General features: G+C 32.7%; 2 protein-coding genes across 2 annotated transcripts; one reads left to right on the top strand and one right to left on the bottom strand.

The window, feature by feature from the left end:
* Window positions 1-10,536: 10,536 nt before the first annotated feature.
* Window positions 10,537-14,712, top strand: LOC127717710 (uncharacterized). Its single transcript, XM_052223473.1, has 4 exons — window positions 10,537-10,815; window positions 11,781-11,962; window positions 12,709-12,834; window positions 13,407-14,712. Exons 1-4 carry the CDS (start codon window positions 10,586-10,588, stop codon window positions 14,507-14,509), a joined length of 1,641 nt encoding a protein of 546 aa, XP_052079433.1. The 5' UTR covers window positions 10,537-10,585; the 3' UTR covers window positions 14,510-14,712.
* A 203-nt stretch (window positions 14,713-14,915) lies between these two features.
* Window positions 14,916-16,770, bottom strand: LOC127717711 (uncharacterized). Its single transcript, XM_052223475.1, has one exon. The coding sequence runs from the start codon at window positions 16,464-16,466 to the stop codon at window positions 14,919-14,921; it is 1,548 nt and encodes a 515-aa protein (XP_052079435.1). The 5' UTR covers window positions 16,467-16,770; the 3' UTR covers window positions 14,916-14,918.
* Window positions 16,771-17,193: the final 423 nt, after the last annotated feature.

A 17,193-nucleotide genomic window follows, 5' to 3' on the forward strand; every position in this document is an offset into this window, starting at 1 on the left:
AATAGTAATCAAAACACAACGTTTAGTTCAATTAAATGATCGAATTTTATATAATACAAAAAAGATCCCGATTTAAAAGGCTAAAGTCAACAAATAAAATATAATATTTATGTACATTTCCATTGAATAATATTCTAATGTTAATCTAACCATTCGGTCTCGGTACTTAAAGTCTTTCAATCGTTTATGGGTGGATTTAACATACATATAATATGTTTTTGTGAGGAAATTGGATATTTGCTATACACAATGTACCACTGTTCATTTCAACGCACTTTATGACAGTACCACTATATCAATCCGAATGAATCTTTTTGCAGTGTCTTAAGAAACGAATTTACTTTGAAATCAAGTATTATTTGTGAAACATTAAATGTTTAAAAAGGTACATTGTGTATAGCAAATATCCAATTTCCTCACAAAAACATATTATATGTATGTTAAATCCACCCATAAACGATTGAAAGACTTTAAGTACCGAGACCGAATGGTTAGATTAACATTAGAATATTATTCAATGGAAATGTACATAAATATTATATTTTATTTGTTGACTTTAGCCTTTTAAATCGGGATCTTTTTTGTGTTATATAAAATTCGATCATTTAATTGAACTAAACGTTGTGTTTTGATTACTATTTTTAGAATATGTCGGTGGCCAAGTAGTTTTGGAAAAAAGTGAAATTAGACCTAGGACCACAATTAATGACCCCGCTTTCCGTTATAGTGTGACAACATTTTGTGAGGAAATTGGATGTTTGCTATACACAATGTACCACTGTTCATTTCAACGCACTTTATGACAGTACCACTATATCAATCAGAATGAATCCATTTGCAGTGTCTTAAGAAACGAATTTACTTTGAAATCAAGTATTATTTGTGAAATATTAAATGTTTAAAAAGGACGAATTTTCTGTATAAAGTCAAATATTATGTAGACTTTTGAAGCCCAAACTTTGTATCGCCTTAAATACGCAAATTATTTAAAGTTCCGAAAACAATACCAATACAGAACGACATGTTTTTGAAATTATAGCAAACCTTTTTGTTGACAAATTTTTATTCGTTATTGCATAAATATTAACTAAATATCTGTCATTTTCATCCTAATACCCAGTTTACCCCTATAACTTGTCCAATTATGATGTGGACTGCGCATTGTTATTGAATCTTGCGCAGTTTGATTGGATTAAGTTATTATTAGTTTACCTTCAAACTGTCGGCTCTCGGGCTGATATCATGACCTAGGGCTGATAAGGGGTCTGATATGAAAAATGCCATGTTATAATCTATATATATCAATGAAACCAAAGGTATGAAAGGTAAGAATTGCCACTTTTTATATTTTCACAAAATTTTCCACATACACATTAGATAAACTATTTGATAATACTAGTAATCTATTGCAGAGAAAAAAAGAGAAAGTTTACTAATAAGACGTTTTATTCCATTTAACAAGTCATTTTTCCAAGAGAATGCCAAAAAGCATTTTTCGCACGGTTACGCCATTTAAAAGATTGCTTATCTTTACAAAATAAAAGCTTTTTACAGTCTTATTGGAATATTATAATTACAATTAATCCTAAACTTATGTAGTCAGTAAATAAAGTCAAATATGTCCGATCTGCAATTTTTTGGACATCAAAAGTCAATACGATCGTTTTAATGTCAATTTCGTCTACCTCAAACAATCTTATTAGACACTATAGTTCAATCTTTCTGAATTTTGTATATATTTTTGGACAAGTACTAAAATTTACACACACAAAATATTTGACAAAAAGATTTGGTGCATTTTTTTTTAATGAGACAAAACGTTATAAAGAACTAATAGAGGAATTTAATTGTGATCTTTGGCCTTATCTCAAAAACATGGAAGATGTCCTCTACGTATAGCTGGAAGAGGTTTTTGAATTTTGAATATAAGGACTAAATTTTTCTTTTCTAACATTTGCATTATCATCTTAAGTTTGTATTTTTCCAATTAATCCTTATATCTTCTTTTTAATGTATGTTTACCCTTTTCAATCGTCAAAATGTTTTATACCAACATGAATTCATCTTAAAATATATATATTAATAAAATACCAAGAAAACTTATTACTTTGTATTTTTATAGTTTGTTCTTATGTTGTACTGTTACACCACTGTCCAAGGTTAAGGGAAGGAGGGTTGCATTGTGCGCCTTCAAACTAGTTTAACCCTGCCACAGTCTATATGTGCCTGTCCGAAGTCAGGAATCTTTATTTCAGTGGTTGTCGTATGTTGCTGTGTTGCATATTTTTTCGGTCATTTTTTTTACACATAAATTCATGTAAGGCAGTTAATTTTCTAGTTTGAATTGTTTTACATTTGTAATTTTGGGGGGCCTTTTATAGCTGACTTTTCGATATGGGCTTTGTTAATTGTTGAAGGCCGTACTATGAACCATTGTTGTTTATTTCTGTTTCATTTGGTCTATTGTGGAGAGTTGTCTCATTGGCAATCATACCACATCTTCTTTTTATAATGTTCTGTCTAAAAAAAAGAGTCTTCTTAATCAATATTCTGAACTAAATCTGTTAACAAACTTAAACCTGTGGCATAGTGGAGGTGCACATTTCGAATTTAAAAAAGCATAGGTTCTTAGAAAAAAAATCGCCTATCAACGCATGGAAAGAAACAGTAAAATTATTGTATGTTTTAGAAGCACTTTATATGATCATGTCAGCCTTGTTTTTGTAAGTGATCTTGTTCGTTTAAAATCAGAGTTTTTTGTAAAAGCTCAGGCAGTAAAAGAGAGACGAAATAAACTAAGGGATATGCATACTCATTAGTCGAATGAAAATTGACAATGCAAAAAAAACAACGGAAAACGACCAAAGAGACCAGCAATAGACGTACACGAAACCCACTATGGAAAACATAAGACTGAGCAACTGGAACTCCACAAAAATTGGTGATCTCATGGAACAGTCAGCGAATCCTTCTCAAAATATGAGACCGGTCGTTCTGCTTATGTATAAGTATCGGTGATAAAGTCTAATTCCTTAGGTCCTGATAAATGTAAAGTGGACAGTATTCTAAGGGATGCATAAATTAAAACGAACTTCAACATGTTCAAGACGATTTAAAGTCATATGAAACTTCAAATTTAAAAAAAAGTTGAACATGTTTTATATACTTGAATGGCTAAGTTTCACTCTAAAAGAAGTGAACGCGATTTTATTTTTAATGAAAATCCTTCATTTCATCAAAAACTTCAAAATTGTATCGATATTGAATTTTCGACTTCCCAGAAACAATTTCGCCGATATTTTTCGAGACCTCTCGTTACAACTTGCCCCCCCCTCCCCCCCCCCCCCCCCCCCACACACACATACCCAAGTGCGAGGGAAAGCCGTGATGAAAGAATGTAAACACAAGTGCTGTTGAAGATAAATAGAAATAACAGATTCCTAAAGAACAAATTTGACATAAAATAAACTATTCAGAAATGGATTAATCAACAAACGAGAACGCATGGAAAAATCATAAAAACAAATGTCATGGCTCTTTCAGTTCACTTATCTGTCAAGCTTTTCGTGTGCTCTGTTTTTATTGTTTATCAATATCACGATCCGTTTTCTCATTATGCATGACATTACATTTATCTTTCTCTGAATCTAGAAGAGATCCAATCAGTGCACTAAAATACCTTAATAACCCAAATATAGTTTGCATAAGTTGATATTTACACCTATGCGTTGGAACTAATGTTTTAGATATGTAATATTTCCAGTATTCTTTTTGACCGTGCCTGATTTGATGGTGTTATATCTTACAAAGTCTACCCAAATCATTTTGCAAATATTTTCGCTAAAACAGGTACTATCATGACTATGGTCCGTCTTAAAATTGCAGTTAGGTATTTTTTGTTTCGTGTTGAAATGTCCCCGCCAGCCAAACAACATGACAGATACGGCGAATGTAGAGCATAGTGTTGAATTGAAAGTTGTGTCTTTTATCTTGAAAACCGCTATGATTCGAGAAAATCTAACAGGACTGAAATGTTCAAAATGTTGAGCTCTAACTGATGACTAAGGATACTCGCTACTCTAAATTTGTTTTGACTTTTTGTCAGATATTCCGAATCCTCCTGTTTTATCCATCCAATGACAACGTGGGGTATACGTCATTGAGACAGCTACCCCAGAAAAATAACATAAAAGGCATCTAGAGTTCAACATACAGTTATCATCATAAGGTTTTATATATGGCTTTTCGGTATAGGTTTTGCTCGCTGTTGAAGGTCATGAGGTGACCAATCGTACAATTGCTTACACCGACGTCTTTATATATCGTCTTGTTGGCAATCTTACCAAATCTTCTTATTTTAATGCTGTTGTCGATACAAAATGTCTCTATATCTAAATGGTTGCGATTGTATAAAAATTGTTAATACATAACAGAAAGAATCAAAGATCTGCCAGTAGGATCCTTTTAACCAGCTAACAAAAAAAAAATATATAGACATTCCAAACACCAACTACTGAAGTGTTTGTTTTGGTTTTTAAAAACCAATTTCGCATGACGTCGACTCCTACATTTCGTTAGTTTACAGAATATAAATAAGTATTAGATATAAATATACACTGAGGGTGTTAGTCCGAACGGATGTATCTAATTTTGGTGTAAGTCTAAACAATGTGCAACGTCTGGATGTTTTACGTTTAATATTTTCCACTGAAATTTATTTCACGACCGACGTCTGATCAATTCTGAATATATCGTTTAATGTTTTTTCTGGGTGTATGCATATATAATTTGGAAAATATTTGAAATAAAAATTCAGAATATAATCTCAAAAATGCTTTATTCATACAAAACTATCAAACAAATCTTCACCGCCACACGAACTTACATAATTTAAAGCACCACGAAATTCGAAATTCGAAGGATGAATAATTGAAAAATGTCACGTATGATGCGTCTGATAGAAATCAACCATACGCGAGTGCATGTATACATGTACATGTATATGACTATGATGATTTTGGAAAATTCAAATACGAAATAAATGATGAATTTTGGTCCGTGTTTTAAAAGGGTTCTTATATCAGCTCAATTTTTAAACAGTTACATACTTTGCAAAGAATTTTTCAACCTGAAATAAATTAACAGATGTTTTGATATTCATTTGCATATGATAATAAGGTCTATTTCTATCACACACAGCTCATATAATGTTATCTCTTATTTAGGCCAAAATATTTAAAATTCTAAAACTACCTATAAATGTTAAAGTGCTGATACAAACAGTACACAATTTAGAAACTAAAATGTTTTAAAACACATGTCATCTCGCAGAATATAAATGTTTTAAGCATGAAAACGCCGATACCATTTCCATGACTACTGCAACCGTGATATAAAATACTGTCATACTTTTTTCTTCAATATGGTGCCATTACTGAAAAACGAAGGGACATCAAGTTATACCATTGTCCGTCCAAACTACTTAACATTGATATTTTTTTTATTAATTGTCTTTGTGTTTTAAATCTGAAAAGATTGTACACACACTGTATAAATTACATAATCTACAGTAAACGAATACAATAAGTGCCCATTGTAAATATTCATCCATAAATTCAAAGTGTTTACATAAAAAATATACCACACTTATAGTTAATAATTCAATATATCTAAAACAAAAAGTAATTTCTAAACATTGCTATCACTACCAAACTTTTCATTCGTGTTGTCCGATCTAGATTTGTGTTCTTCTCCTTCTGAAGATGACGAATAAGATCTCGTCCTACTTACTGGTACTACCTTGTTTCCTTTAGACCCGGGCTTTTCCTTCGTGTCGTTCCCTGAGGTAAAGTTGTCTTTTTTTAGTCGAACAGCATCTTTTACAATGTTCCTAAATCTTGACCCTGTCCCTACTGTTTTATGTTTACTAAAATTATTCCATTTGTCCATCACTTTTTGTGCTACTTGTTTGTTTTTAGCGTACAATGAACCCGTAAGATCCTTTAATGGTGCCTTCTCCCAATTTGCTTTCACAACGTCTTGCAGATTCTTGAACTTTCTACCACCACGCACTTGTGCAAGCGACTTATTCACGTTCATGAACTTTCTATCTTTGTCGGTATATGTCGTTGATAACGGCGCAACAGGAACTATCGTTGGCTGGATCAAAAAGTCAGCAAGTCTCGAGTTCGTTTCACCCGTGTGAGTGACATCACTCTCCCAGATTTCGGTCGTTGCACAGATATGAACTAGCGTTGAAAATCTGTGATACAACATACAAACAAACTGAAGCAGCAACAACATGCCAAAGACGGCTGTGAAAAGTATTGCAATTGGAACCAGTTGGATTGTACCTCCACTACAATCAATCTCTATGGCCAAGGAATCTCTGAAAGCGTTTACTTGAGTTAATCCGAACATCACTGTAACGAGAATTGCGTTAAGTAGATAGACGAACAAGCATGCTCTGTTTCTTAAATCAATTAATTCTAGTTCTACTTCCTCCTTCTTCTTAGAGTCTTCATGTATGGGTTTTAAGTATTTCTTTATATACTTCTTCCAAAACTTTCGTTCTTCTTTTGAAATCATTTGAACAGATTGGTCTGCCCTTACTTCCCACACATCTTCAATATTTGTTTTTTCTTTCTCAGGTTGTCGTTCATTATCGATGTCTGACTGTCTGACCTGCACTGCTTGGTCAACTGTAAAGTTAATATATTAATTATTAGCGTTTTCATATAATGTAAATCATGGAAACTATGAATAAAAGATGGGAAGGTACCAAAGAAAAAATCTCTGCAAAAAAAAAAAAAAAACTAATTCATAAAAAAACTAAAAACTGAGCAACATGAAATAAACAAAATCTTATTGAAATATAGTTATGTATCCATGCTTTTCACACAAGGATCTGACAACGCTTACAAGGATCTGACATGGCTTTCAAGAATCTGACAACGTTTACAAGAACCTGACAACGTTTACAAGGATCTGACAACGTTTACAAGGATCTGACAATGTTTACAAGGATCTGACAACGTTTACAAGGATCTGACAATGTTTATAAGGATCTAACATGGCTTTCAAGAATCTGACAACGTTTACAAGGATCTGACATGGCTTTCAAGAATCTGACAACGTTTACAAGGATCTGACAACGTTTACAAGGATCTGCCAATGTTTACAAGGATCTAACATGGCTTTCAAGAATCTGACAACGTTTACAAGGATCTGGCAACGTTTACAAGAATCTTGACAACGTGTATACGGATCTGACAACGCTGATAAAGATATGACAACATTTTTAAGGTTCTGACAACGCTTTGAAGGTTCTGACAACACTTTCAAGAATCCATGGGTGGGGGGAACGTCATGTCATAGGTTGAATTTCCAATCAAAACGTTTTGATACATTCCCCGTTGCCATTCTCAATTCTTATTATCTTATGTGTGTATGTGTGTGTGTGTGTGTGTGTGCTGGGGGGGGGGGGGGTAACTACTCATCTAAACAAATACGTTGATGAAAATACAAACATTACATTATCTTCATAGAAATGAATGAATGCTGATTTTGTTTTATAAATCAAATCATCTATTCCACTGTTGGTCCAGGCCTTTTTGTCTTAAATATTCGAGTAAGATTATCGTAGTCAGAATCAGACTTCAACCAATCAATATACTGGATTTGGTGTTTCGATCACAAATGTACTCCCTGTGCTTAGATATGTTTTATGACCGTCAGTCCAGGTTTTCGGTCTTAGTTTAGTGTTAACAAGTGCTTAGATATGTTTTATGACCGTCAGCCCAGGTTTTCGGTCTTAGTTTAGTATTAACAAGTGCTTAGATATGTTTTATGACCGTCAGCCCAGGTTTTCGGTCTTAGTTTAGTATTAACAAGTGCTTAGATAAGTTAAATGACCGTGAGCCCAGGTTTTCGGTCTTAGTTTAGTATTAACAAGTGCTTAGATAAGTTAAATGACCGTGAGCCCAGGTTTTCGGTCTTAGTTTAGTATTAACAAGCTGATTTATTTCTTGCGAACTTAATCGTTATATCGGTACATTGTATCTAAATACTGAACCGACACTGAAGATCTTGACCGTTACCGACTTTTAGAATCACACAATTTCTCCCCTGATACTGTATTTTTAAAATACCGAATGTTTATTACATGACGTAAAAATATTACAGTTTCCTTGATACCGTAAATATTGTGTAATGCTCTATTTAAGTGATATTGATCAATGGAAAAGGTCTGATAATAATTTGAATAATCCTGATATGATGAGTTTATTAACAACCACTGGTTCGATGCCACTAATGGTGGATGTGTATCACCTGCCTAGTAGTAGGAACATCTGTGTTGACATGATTATCATTGATATGGTCATAATTATAAATTATCTGCTTAAAAATCTTTGAAGTTTTCGAGATATTAAGGTTTGTCTACCACAGGATAGATTACCTAAGATGTATTTGGCAAAACATTTCGGAATTTTGGTCCTATATGCTTTTCAACTTCGTACTTTATTTGGCCTTTTAAACTTTTTTGACTCGAGCATCACTGATGAGTCTTTTGTATATAGACAAAACCCGCGTCTGGCGTACACATTTTAAATCCTGGTACATGTATCTACATGTATGATGAGTTTATTTACAACCACTGGGTCGATGCCACTGATGGTGGAGGTTTCACCAGCCCTGTAGTCAGCACTTTTGAGTTTATATGAACTATCATTGATATGGTCATAGTTATAAATTAACTGTAAACAAAACTTTGAATTTTCGATTTCTTTTAATCGAGCAGCACTTATGTCTTTTGTAGACAAAACCAGCGTCTGGCGTACACATTTGTAATGGTGGTATCTATAATGAGTTTATTGACTGTAAGTTATTTACAAAGTGTTAACCAAAGTCCATGTTTACACTTTCAATTCATCATAGTTTGATAGAACTTGTTTTAATAGCACCTCAAATAATAGTTTATCATAACTGTTTGGCAAAACCTTTGATTCATAATGAAAATTTCTGATAAGCATACATTAAATATTCTAATGGTTTAAATTCAAGGCGGTTGAATTGGTGTCAATTCTTTAGATTGATTGACAATATACGGTACTGTTGCAGTTATGAATTTGTCATTGTTCTGAAGCAAAATGCCTGGCGGCAATAATACAGTACGTATGGAGGTCTCTTGGCTTTTATTAGATGTTGTCTAGTGTTGCTAAGAAGCTATGTTTGCTTGCATTCCGATACTATTGTGTAAACTAATGCTCTTGTTTTTTTTTTCTAAGTGTCTTTTGTTATTTAACAAGATACGATAATGGATTGAGATAGTTTAATGCTCTCGCAGGGCTGGTGTGGCTCGTTATATTCAGACTAATCTCACCTTCGATTTGGACCGCATAACCGTTTGTTGTTTTTTCTAAAAGGTCGTTTTGTTCATTAAGGAGTTTTGTCTTGATATGTATGCTTTACTGAATTATTGTGTTACTGATGCTATTATTGCAAACCAACAATTTCTAGATCGCTATATGTATTTATTTGAACTTAAGGTGGTACCCAACACCTTGACTAATATTAATTTGGCTCGTTTAATTTTCAAAAAATTTTGACAAAATGTTTACTTTGACCCTTTGACAAAAATATAAAAATTTCAAAAAATTTGAACCAACCACTTTATCAGAAAAATTTCATTGGTTATATAGCAGTTTGACTAACACTAATTTTGATCATTAAGAAGCTTAATATTTCCTTAACAATACAACGTAATTAAAACGTTTAGCTGATTTTTACAGAGTTATCTCCCTGTAGTGTTAGGTACCACCTTAAGGAGGTGTGAGGTATACGTCAATGAGACAAAAACCAACGAAAAAATTAACCAGAAGGGATCGAGAGTACTATATACATGCATCAACATAACCTTTAATTTCTGAATTTATGGTTTAAGTTTTGTTCATTGTTGAAGGCCGCGTTGTGACCAATCGTTAATTGCATCCACGTCAGTATATTTGTCTCAATACTTGTATCAACACTTAACGTCATTTTCAATATGGCGGTGCGGGTCAAAAGGTCATAGGGGAAAACTTCCGTATCCATTGTAAACAATATGGCCGCCGTGATAACGTTGAAAGAAAGATGTGAAGTTCTGAACTTAATTTGATACATTTTTACACGATTTTTATATACTTTACCTTTTATATATTTGACATTTGATACGATATTACCTTTTATAATGGATACTACTGACCAAAACACTTCTTTAGATGATTTTTTAACCTGGAAAGTAAGTGCTTTGCGCGACTTCTTGACAAAGAGAGGTATGACGAAAGATGGTACAAAAAGTGAATTGGCGGCTCTTTGCTATTCGGCGTCTGTTTTAAAAATTGCAGTCATTCCAACTTCTTTTGAAATTATCAAAACCAATAAACTAGACTATCAGAACTTGCTAAAAATAAACGGCCAAGCTTTACCAGATCCACTACAGATTCATAATAACTGGTTAGATGAGAAAAATGGTATGAAAAAATTTCCACCAGTCTACATATCTGACATTGTAAAGTACTTAAGCGAAAAAAATACATCTGGTAAAATGAAGGAGATTCTCCAAGACTATAAAATTGGCAAGGCTTATGAATATTTTAAAAATGGATTCTTGCAACAAATATTCTATCATGACATTGATGCAAGATCCAAGAACTGTTTTCTAAGAGCAAAATGTGTGCCTTCACAAAAAATAAAAGAAGAAGAACATGATGTCTGGGTGTGTGTTGAGAAAGCAACAGGAGAAATTGGATCCTCATACTGCACATGCACAGCAGGGTAAGACTTCATGTTATTTAATATAAAATGTATAGTAAAGTTCCTTGAATTATATGCATAGATGAGGGTGTGGATGGGTTTAACATAATACATAATAATGGAGAAAAAATAAGAATAGTGAAAAATGTGCAAAGTAATTAAGAACAGAAAAATCTCAGAATAATGGGATGTTAAATATATAAAAAATAACTACAAAAATAAATGAAATGGGCAAACATATAATAATTATAGAAAAAAACAAGTCCAAAATACAGTCATCAAGTAATAAATGTAATTACAGAATAGCCATTCTTTTAAAGATGAAGACAAATGTAAAATTAAGAATACAGAAATGAAAGATCCCCATCCATAACCTCATAGATTTGCAATGTACTGTAAAGCCTTCCATTTTAATGTAATAGCAATTAATAAGCTGTAAAAGGTTGGGACCAATCTCCAAAATGGGTTAAACTATCCCATTCGAGATATAATACCTCAATTGAAACATAAATGTATGAAAAATTAATGTGCCAAAACAAATTAGGGGAAATGTTTTAAAAAAATGATTGTTAAATTAATTTTTTTTTTAAAGAAAAGCAAGATTTGAAGTACAGTAAATTTATATCCCATTTGGGAGATTGTCCCCAACCTTTGTCATGTTTGTTATGGGAAATGTTTAATTAGAAAACCTCAAATTCACATGTTCATGAAATGGTATATCATTTTTTATCTTTCTTGTAAAATGTTCCTTGCTAATCATATCCATTGTCACGGCTGTAAAAACCTACATGGTATAAAACTAACCATGCTAACTGTTGGTTGACATGTTTATTTCTATGTTTGCACATTTATCTTGCAGTTCTTTATTAATTTAAAACTAATAACTGTTTTGTCAATATAAGTTTTCATGCTGATCGACTTGCATCATTTGCTGTAGATTTACTGGGTATTGAACAAGATCATTTATTAGTTGTATTTTTTTTCAGTTTGGGAAGAACATGTAATCATGTCGCTGGACTCCTTTTCCGAGTTGAGGCTGCAAACAAACTAGGTGCATCTGCATGTACTTCCCTCCCCTGCACATGGAAAGTACCGTCAAGAATAAAGGGAGTGAAGCCAACTAAAATTAAAGATTTGAGAATCTTCAAGTCAAGACATGGACAATCAGGTATGTTTTTTTATTACCAAGCACGAGAAAAATTCTATATAATTTGGCTACAATTTTTGTAATAACTACTATTCATGTACATCTGATCAATTATTTCAAAGGTTGTGTACATTTTAGATGATTTTAAATAGAATTTAGTATCAAAAAGTCATTACATACAGGGGCGGATCCAGCCATTTATAAAAGGGGAGGGGAAGGGGGGGGGGTGTACCTATCCCAGGATAAAGGGGGGGGGGGTTCCAACTATATGTCCCCATTCAAATGCATTGGTTGTTAAAAAAAAGGGGGTTTCCCCCCCCCCCCCCCCCCTTGGATCCGCCACTGACATACATACCATTTATAATTTTTGATATTTTATTAGCCACACTATATATGTTTTTATTTCCATACTGCTGTACCAATCCTTGTCATGGATTTTACCATGGAAACTAGACTCGAACTAACAAAGCAAATAATGAGATATATTATAAAAATAAGATGTGGTAAGATTGTCAATCAGACAACTCTCCACAAGAGACCAAATGACACAGAAATTAACATGTAAATTAATAAGTCTATCACATTAATGATAACGTCAACAAGTAGGAAATATATGTCACGAGTTTGTGTTTTGATACACTAGATATTCTTTTTATACATTATTCCAGTATGTGAAACAACAACAAAATATGATCACAAGAGTAGTCTATATTCATGTTCATTGATCAAAGGGGGATAAGTCATTAATTCTTTCGGTTTTATTTTAGATAGTAAAAGACCTTTAGTTTGCCAGTCCAAGTTGCAGTACCAGCCCATACCTGAAAGTAGAGACAACCTGGACACTTTTTCAGCAGTACTCAAGAAGTCTATCCCAAATGCTTGTATTTTCAAAGGTACATATAAATACAATGTTATAATAATAAAATAAACTTGAAGAACCTCAATTGTTTTAAGTTTTTATTGTTTTATTGTTTTAATTTTCTCATAGAGCTTTTTTGCTAGTTTTTTTATTTGTTTGTTTATGTCGTATGAATGCAGTTTATAATAACATGATAAAATTTGATCTCGTGATAAATCTAAATTTACAAGAATAAGTCATTTGAGATGAATAACTTGGACTACAAATATTTTTTTTTTAACAAGAACAGTTGAAAATCAAGTCACAACATATTAACTAGTTTTAAAACTTTTTTCATTGTTTTTCTTGAAAATCTAAAATGATGAATATACCTTTAGTTCTAATCTCAGATGTTATGATTTGTTTAGTTTGGGGCTTTTTTGTTATTATTGGTTCCAATCTCTACAAAAACTCTAAAAAGGATATGTCTTTGAAAACAATTTGTTCAAGACACAGCCTAAAATTCTTATTAAAAATGAGGAAATTTCAAAACCCTCCCCACAAAAAAAGCCATTCCCCAAGTCAAAATCAATGCACTTAAATATGTTGTTTAAAATATTCTTTCAGGTTTTGTCACAGAAAGTGTAGAAGAAACAGTAACCAAACCAGTTAGTGAAGACATCACAGCCTACACAATACAAGACATTAAAACAAAATGTAACAACCAAACTGACTTTTTAAGCAACATGCCAAAGTATACTCAGAGTGAAATTCAAAAAGTAATGCGTTCTACGGTTGGTCAGTGCAGCAATGAAAAATGGCATGAAATAAGATCGGGTCGTCTGACATCATCGAATTTCTACGAAATACATACAAAAGTGCAGAGTTATAAGAAAAAAGAGGGTGTTACTTTTGATCCATTAATTTCACGACTCATGGGATACAAAAAGTTAAATCCTAACATAAGGTCTCTTAAGCATGGGCGAGAAATGGAACCAGAAGCCAAATCGTGTTACCTTGTGGGTATGAAGAAAGCAGGCCACACAGATGTTATTATTACAGAATGTGGAATATTTCTTGATAATGACATGACTTATCTTGGGGCTAGCCCTGATTTACTCGTTGATTGTGCTTGTTGTGGCTCAGGTGTTGTTGAAATTAAATGTCCTCTTGTTCCAAAATGTGGCAAATGTACAACATTTTGCAGTTGTTCTATTCCAGACTATTTGTATGTTGATGGAACTAAGTACAGTTTAAAAAAAAAACACAAATATTATGGCCAAATTCAAGGCCAGTTAGCAATAACTGGAAGGAAATATTGTGACTTTTTTATATATACATGTAATGGAACATTTTGTCAGAGAATTGTTTTTGACAAACCTTATTATGAGGAAATTGTTGATAGTTTAAAATTATTTTTTGAAAAATATTTTGTTCCTGAACTATTTTCTGGTGAACTTAAAATGCAAACTGCTTCAAATCTACAGGAGGTGTGTACCAGGAACAACAGCAGTCCTATAGAGGACCAAATGGAGTTTGAAACAACATATTTTTGTCCATCATGTAATCACATTGTGAAAAACTCTGAAAATGTTGAAAATTTTATTGATCATAGTATTTGCTGTGATATTTGTGACTTGTGGTATCATTTCAGATGTGTAAATGTAACAAAAAAGGTAGCATCAAAGTTACAGCAGTGGGTTTGCAAAAAATGCACTCAAAGTAATTAAATATAATTTGTCATACAGAATGCATGATGTACATGTACAAATAATTGAAACTTTAATTTTTAGAAGAATGCAGTTACTATATATGCATTATCAAATAATTTTACCTGAATATGTACCTGTAGAAAAGATTTAATTTTCATATATAAATTATGCTATACTTTATAAAAATAAGGAGATGTGGTATTGTTTAGCTCCAATAGATTGCAAATGAGACAACGTTCCACCAGAGTTCAAATGAAGTGAATATATTAGTAGTAATAGGCAACTGTGTGGCCTTCAATGATGAGTAAACCCCATACCCTTTAGTCAGTGGTAAAAGACAATGACATGAAAAATGTGAAACAAATGAAAACTAACAACAAAACCTTAATTGTGATTATTTTTCACAATTTTTGGATCACAATCAAAATTATGTCTCATACTTTGGAAGAGGGGGGTACATGTTGCATATTCCTGCAATTGTTTTAAAAATACTATCCAAATGTTGCATGAGAGTAAGCGGCACTTCATACTTCAGTATTCTAAAGTATTTCATTCTTCGTATAGCTTGCTCAATATGAATTCTACGATTAGCAATTTCTTTTGTTTGTTGGACTTCATTTGTTGACATTTGTGTAACACCTCTACGACCTGGTGGAATAAACAGTTGTGCTCTTACCAAAGCTAATTCTTCCCTTATGGTGAAGCCACGATCAGCCATTACACAGTCATATGGTTCAAGAATGTCTAAAAAACCAGAATTGTTAGTAATATATTTATCACTGCATCTACCACCAAAACCCTCTGAAACATAATTAATTAAGCCAGAAGGATTTATGCTCACTAAGAATTTAGCTGTGTTATGATGTTTATAATCACTCCATGTCTGAGCTGCAACCTCTAAATTATTGGGTCTCTCTAAAAATACTTCGGTGCAGTCAATGATGTGACGGACATCAATGTATTTTGTTCCTTTGAAAGAAGGTGGTAAATTTGTTTTAACTGCCTCTTTTGATGGGTTAAACACCAAAGATCCTATTGTACTGGACAAAACTTTTATCCATGTTGTAAATATGTTAGAAGCATGGGTGGTAGAAATTCCAAATCGGTCAGCAAGATCTTCAAACAACAGGCCTAACCTTAATTTCATAAGGGTCAATGCAAATTCAAATTTAAGTGATAATTTTCTGTTTGAATTTGATCTTGTATATTTCTTGTTTTTAAGTGGATTGCATGTCCTTTTTGGACCTTTCCAATGTCTCATTTGCCTCACTTTTTGTTCCAATTCAATGAAAAAGTCATTGAAAGTTTCAACCTTTGGTATGCCTGTATAGAATTTGCATTTTTTGTCACTTTGTAATATAACATTTATGTCAAATGTTGTTTTGCGTTTAGTATTGACAGATCTTATGTAAGCAGATTTATACATATTGACTTCTTTTTGCAGTTTCTGTACCTGGTCCCTTAATAAAATTACTTCACGGTTACAGTCTGTGTCTTGTATATACATGTAGTCATGATCAGAAGTTATGTGTTTGTTCAAATCCTCAACTGAGAGGTCATTCTCAAGTTTTCGCTTTGTTTTCTTAGGAGGGGGACTGTCATGTCTTTCACGTGGAGGGGGCCTAAATTTTGTTACTTGTATTGGTGTGTAACCCAAGTCAAGTGTTGGTAACGGGTTACTAAGAGTTGGTTCACAATCTACAAAATGTTTGGAGCAAATTCGAGATTCAGAATTAGGTTGCCAATTATTGTTTCCATTTTTTCGATTTACAATTGTTGTCCATTTTTTGCGACCAGCAGGATCTTTTCTCTCAGTGGGAAAAGGTATAAGTTGAAATGGAGGTGAACAGTCACATGATCCAGTTCCCTTGTTACATTTATGTATTTCACATTGTTCTTGCATCCATTTTTCTATTTTGTACCAACTGTTAGAGCAGGATATAACTGAACAACTTCTCCTTGAAACTTTATACATTTTCAATAATTTAACCAAACATTGTAAACAGATAACCAACAAAGATTACTATACCCATTATTTCACTAGAAATCTGCAATTGAAATACCAGAATATGAATCAAAATACACTGTGGGTGTGTAGACCAAAGATGAAAAAATGCAACTCTGCATGTTGTTGGGTTACTGCTTTTTTATTTACATGCTTATGGCGTTGACCATGGTTTGAGTGTGGTTTGATCTTATGATTATATTCATCATGTTCATATTTATATATGATTATTAAAATTATTGTGTCAATTATTAAAATCGTTGTTATAATTTATTTTGCTTTTCATGGGCATTTTTATTGGAATAAAATATCTGATCTTATTACTAACCTTGCTGTTGCCCCACAATTACACCATGTACACTGTTACAATAAAGACTTTGATCATGTAAACTTTAAACTTGGCAAAGAACAACCAATAACCATGCAAAAATATCAGTTCACATGATCAAGGTTTTATATGCTTGTGTACAGTCTCTTGTAGTATTCACAGGAGCCTTGTGAAGTAGACCCTGCTTGATGTTTTGGGGGTTTAATTTTTATTATTACTTAAAATATTCAATATTTTTAATTTAGCAATGTTTAGTATGGAAAGTAAAATAAGGGGTTGTATCAGAGTTGGTAATTTGACTTGAAACAAGACGAGGCATGCACAGTAGCCACAAATAAGCATGGTATAAACATAGTAAAAATTAAACAT

Source organism: Mytilus californianus, unplaced genomic scaffold, assembly GCF_021869535.1.
Source record: "Mytilus californianus isolate M0D057914Y unplaced genomic scaffold, xbMytCali1.0.p SCAF_10, whole genome shotgun sequence".
Taxonomy (NCBI): Eukaryota; Metazoa; Mollusca; class Bivalvia; order Mytilida; family Mytilidae; genus Mytilus; species Mytilus californianus.

Excerpts from the sequence above, each read along its gene's own strand:
- LOC127717710 (XM_052223473.1), top strand. The coding sequence starts at position 10,586 with ATGAAGGAGATTCTCCAAGACTATAAAATTGGCAAGGCTTATGAATAT. Across the intron at positions 10,816-11,780 it reads TACTGCACATGCACAGCAGG|TTTGGGAAGAACATGTAATC; the intron begins GTAAGACTTCAT and ends ATTTTTTTTCAG. Across the intron at positions 11,963-12,708 it reads GTCAAGACATGGACAATCAG|ATAGTAAAAGACCTTTAGTT; the intron begins GTATGTTTTTTT and ends GTTTTATTTTAG.
- LOC127717711 (XM_052223475.1), bottom strand. The coding sequence starts at position 16,466 with ATGTATAAAGTTTCAAGGAGAAGTTGTTCAGTTATATCCTGCTCTAAC.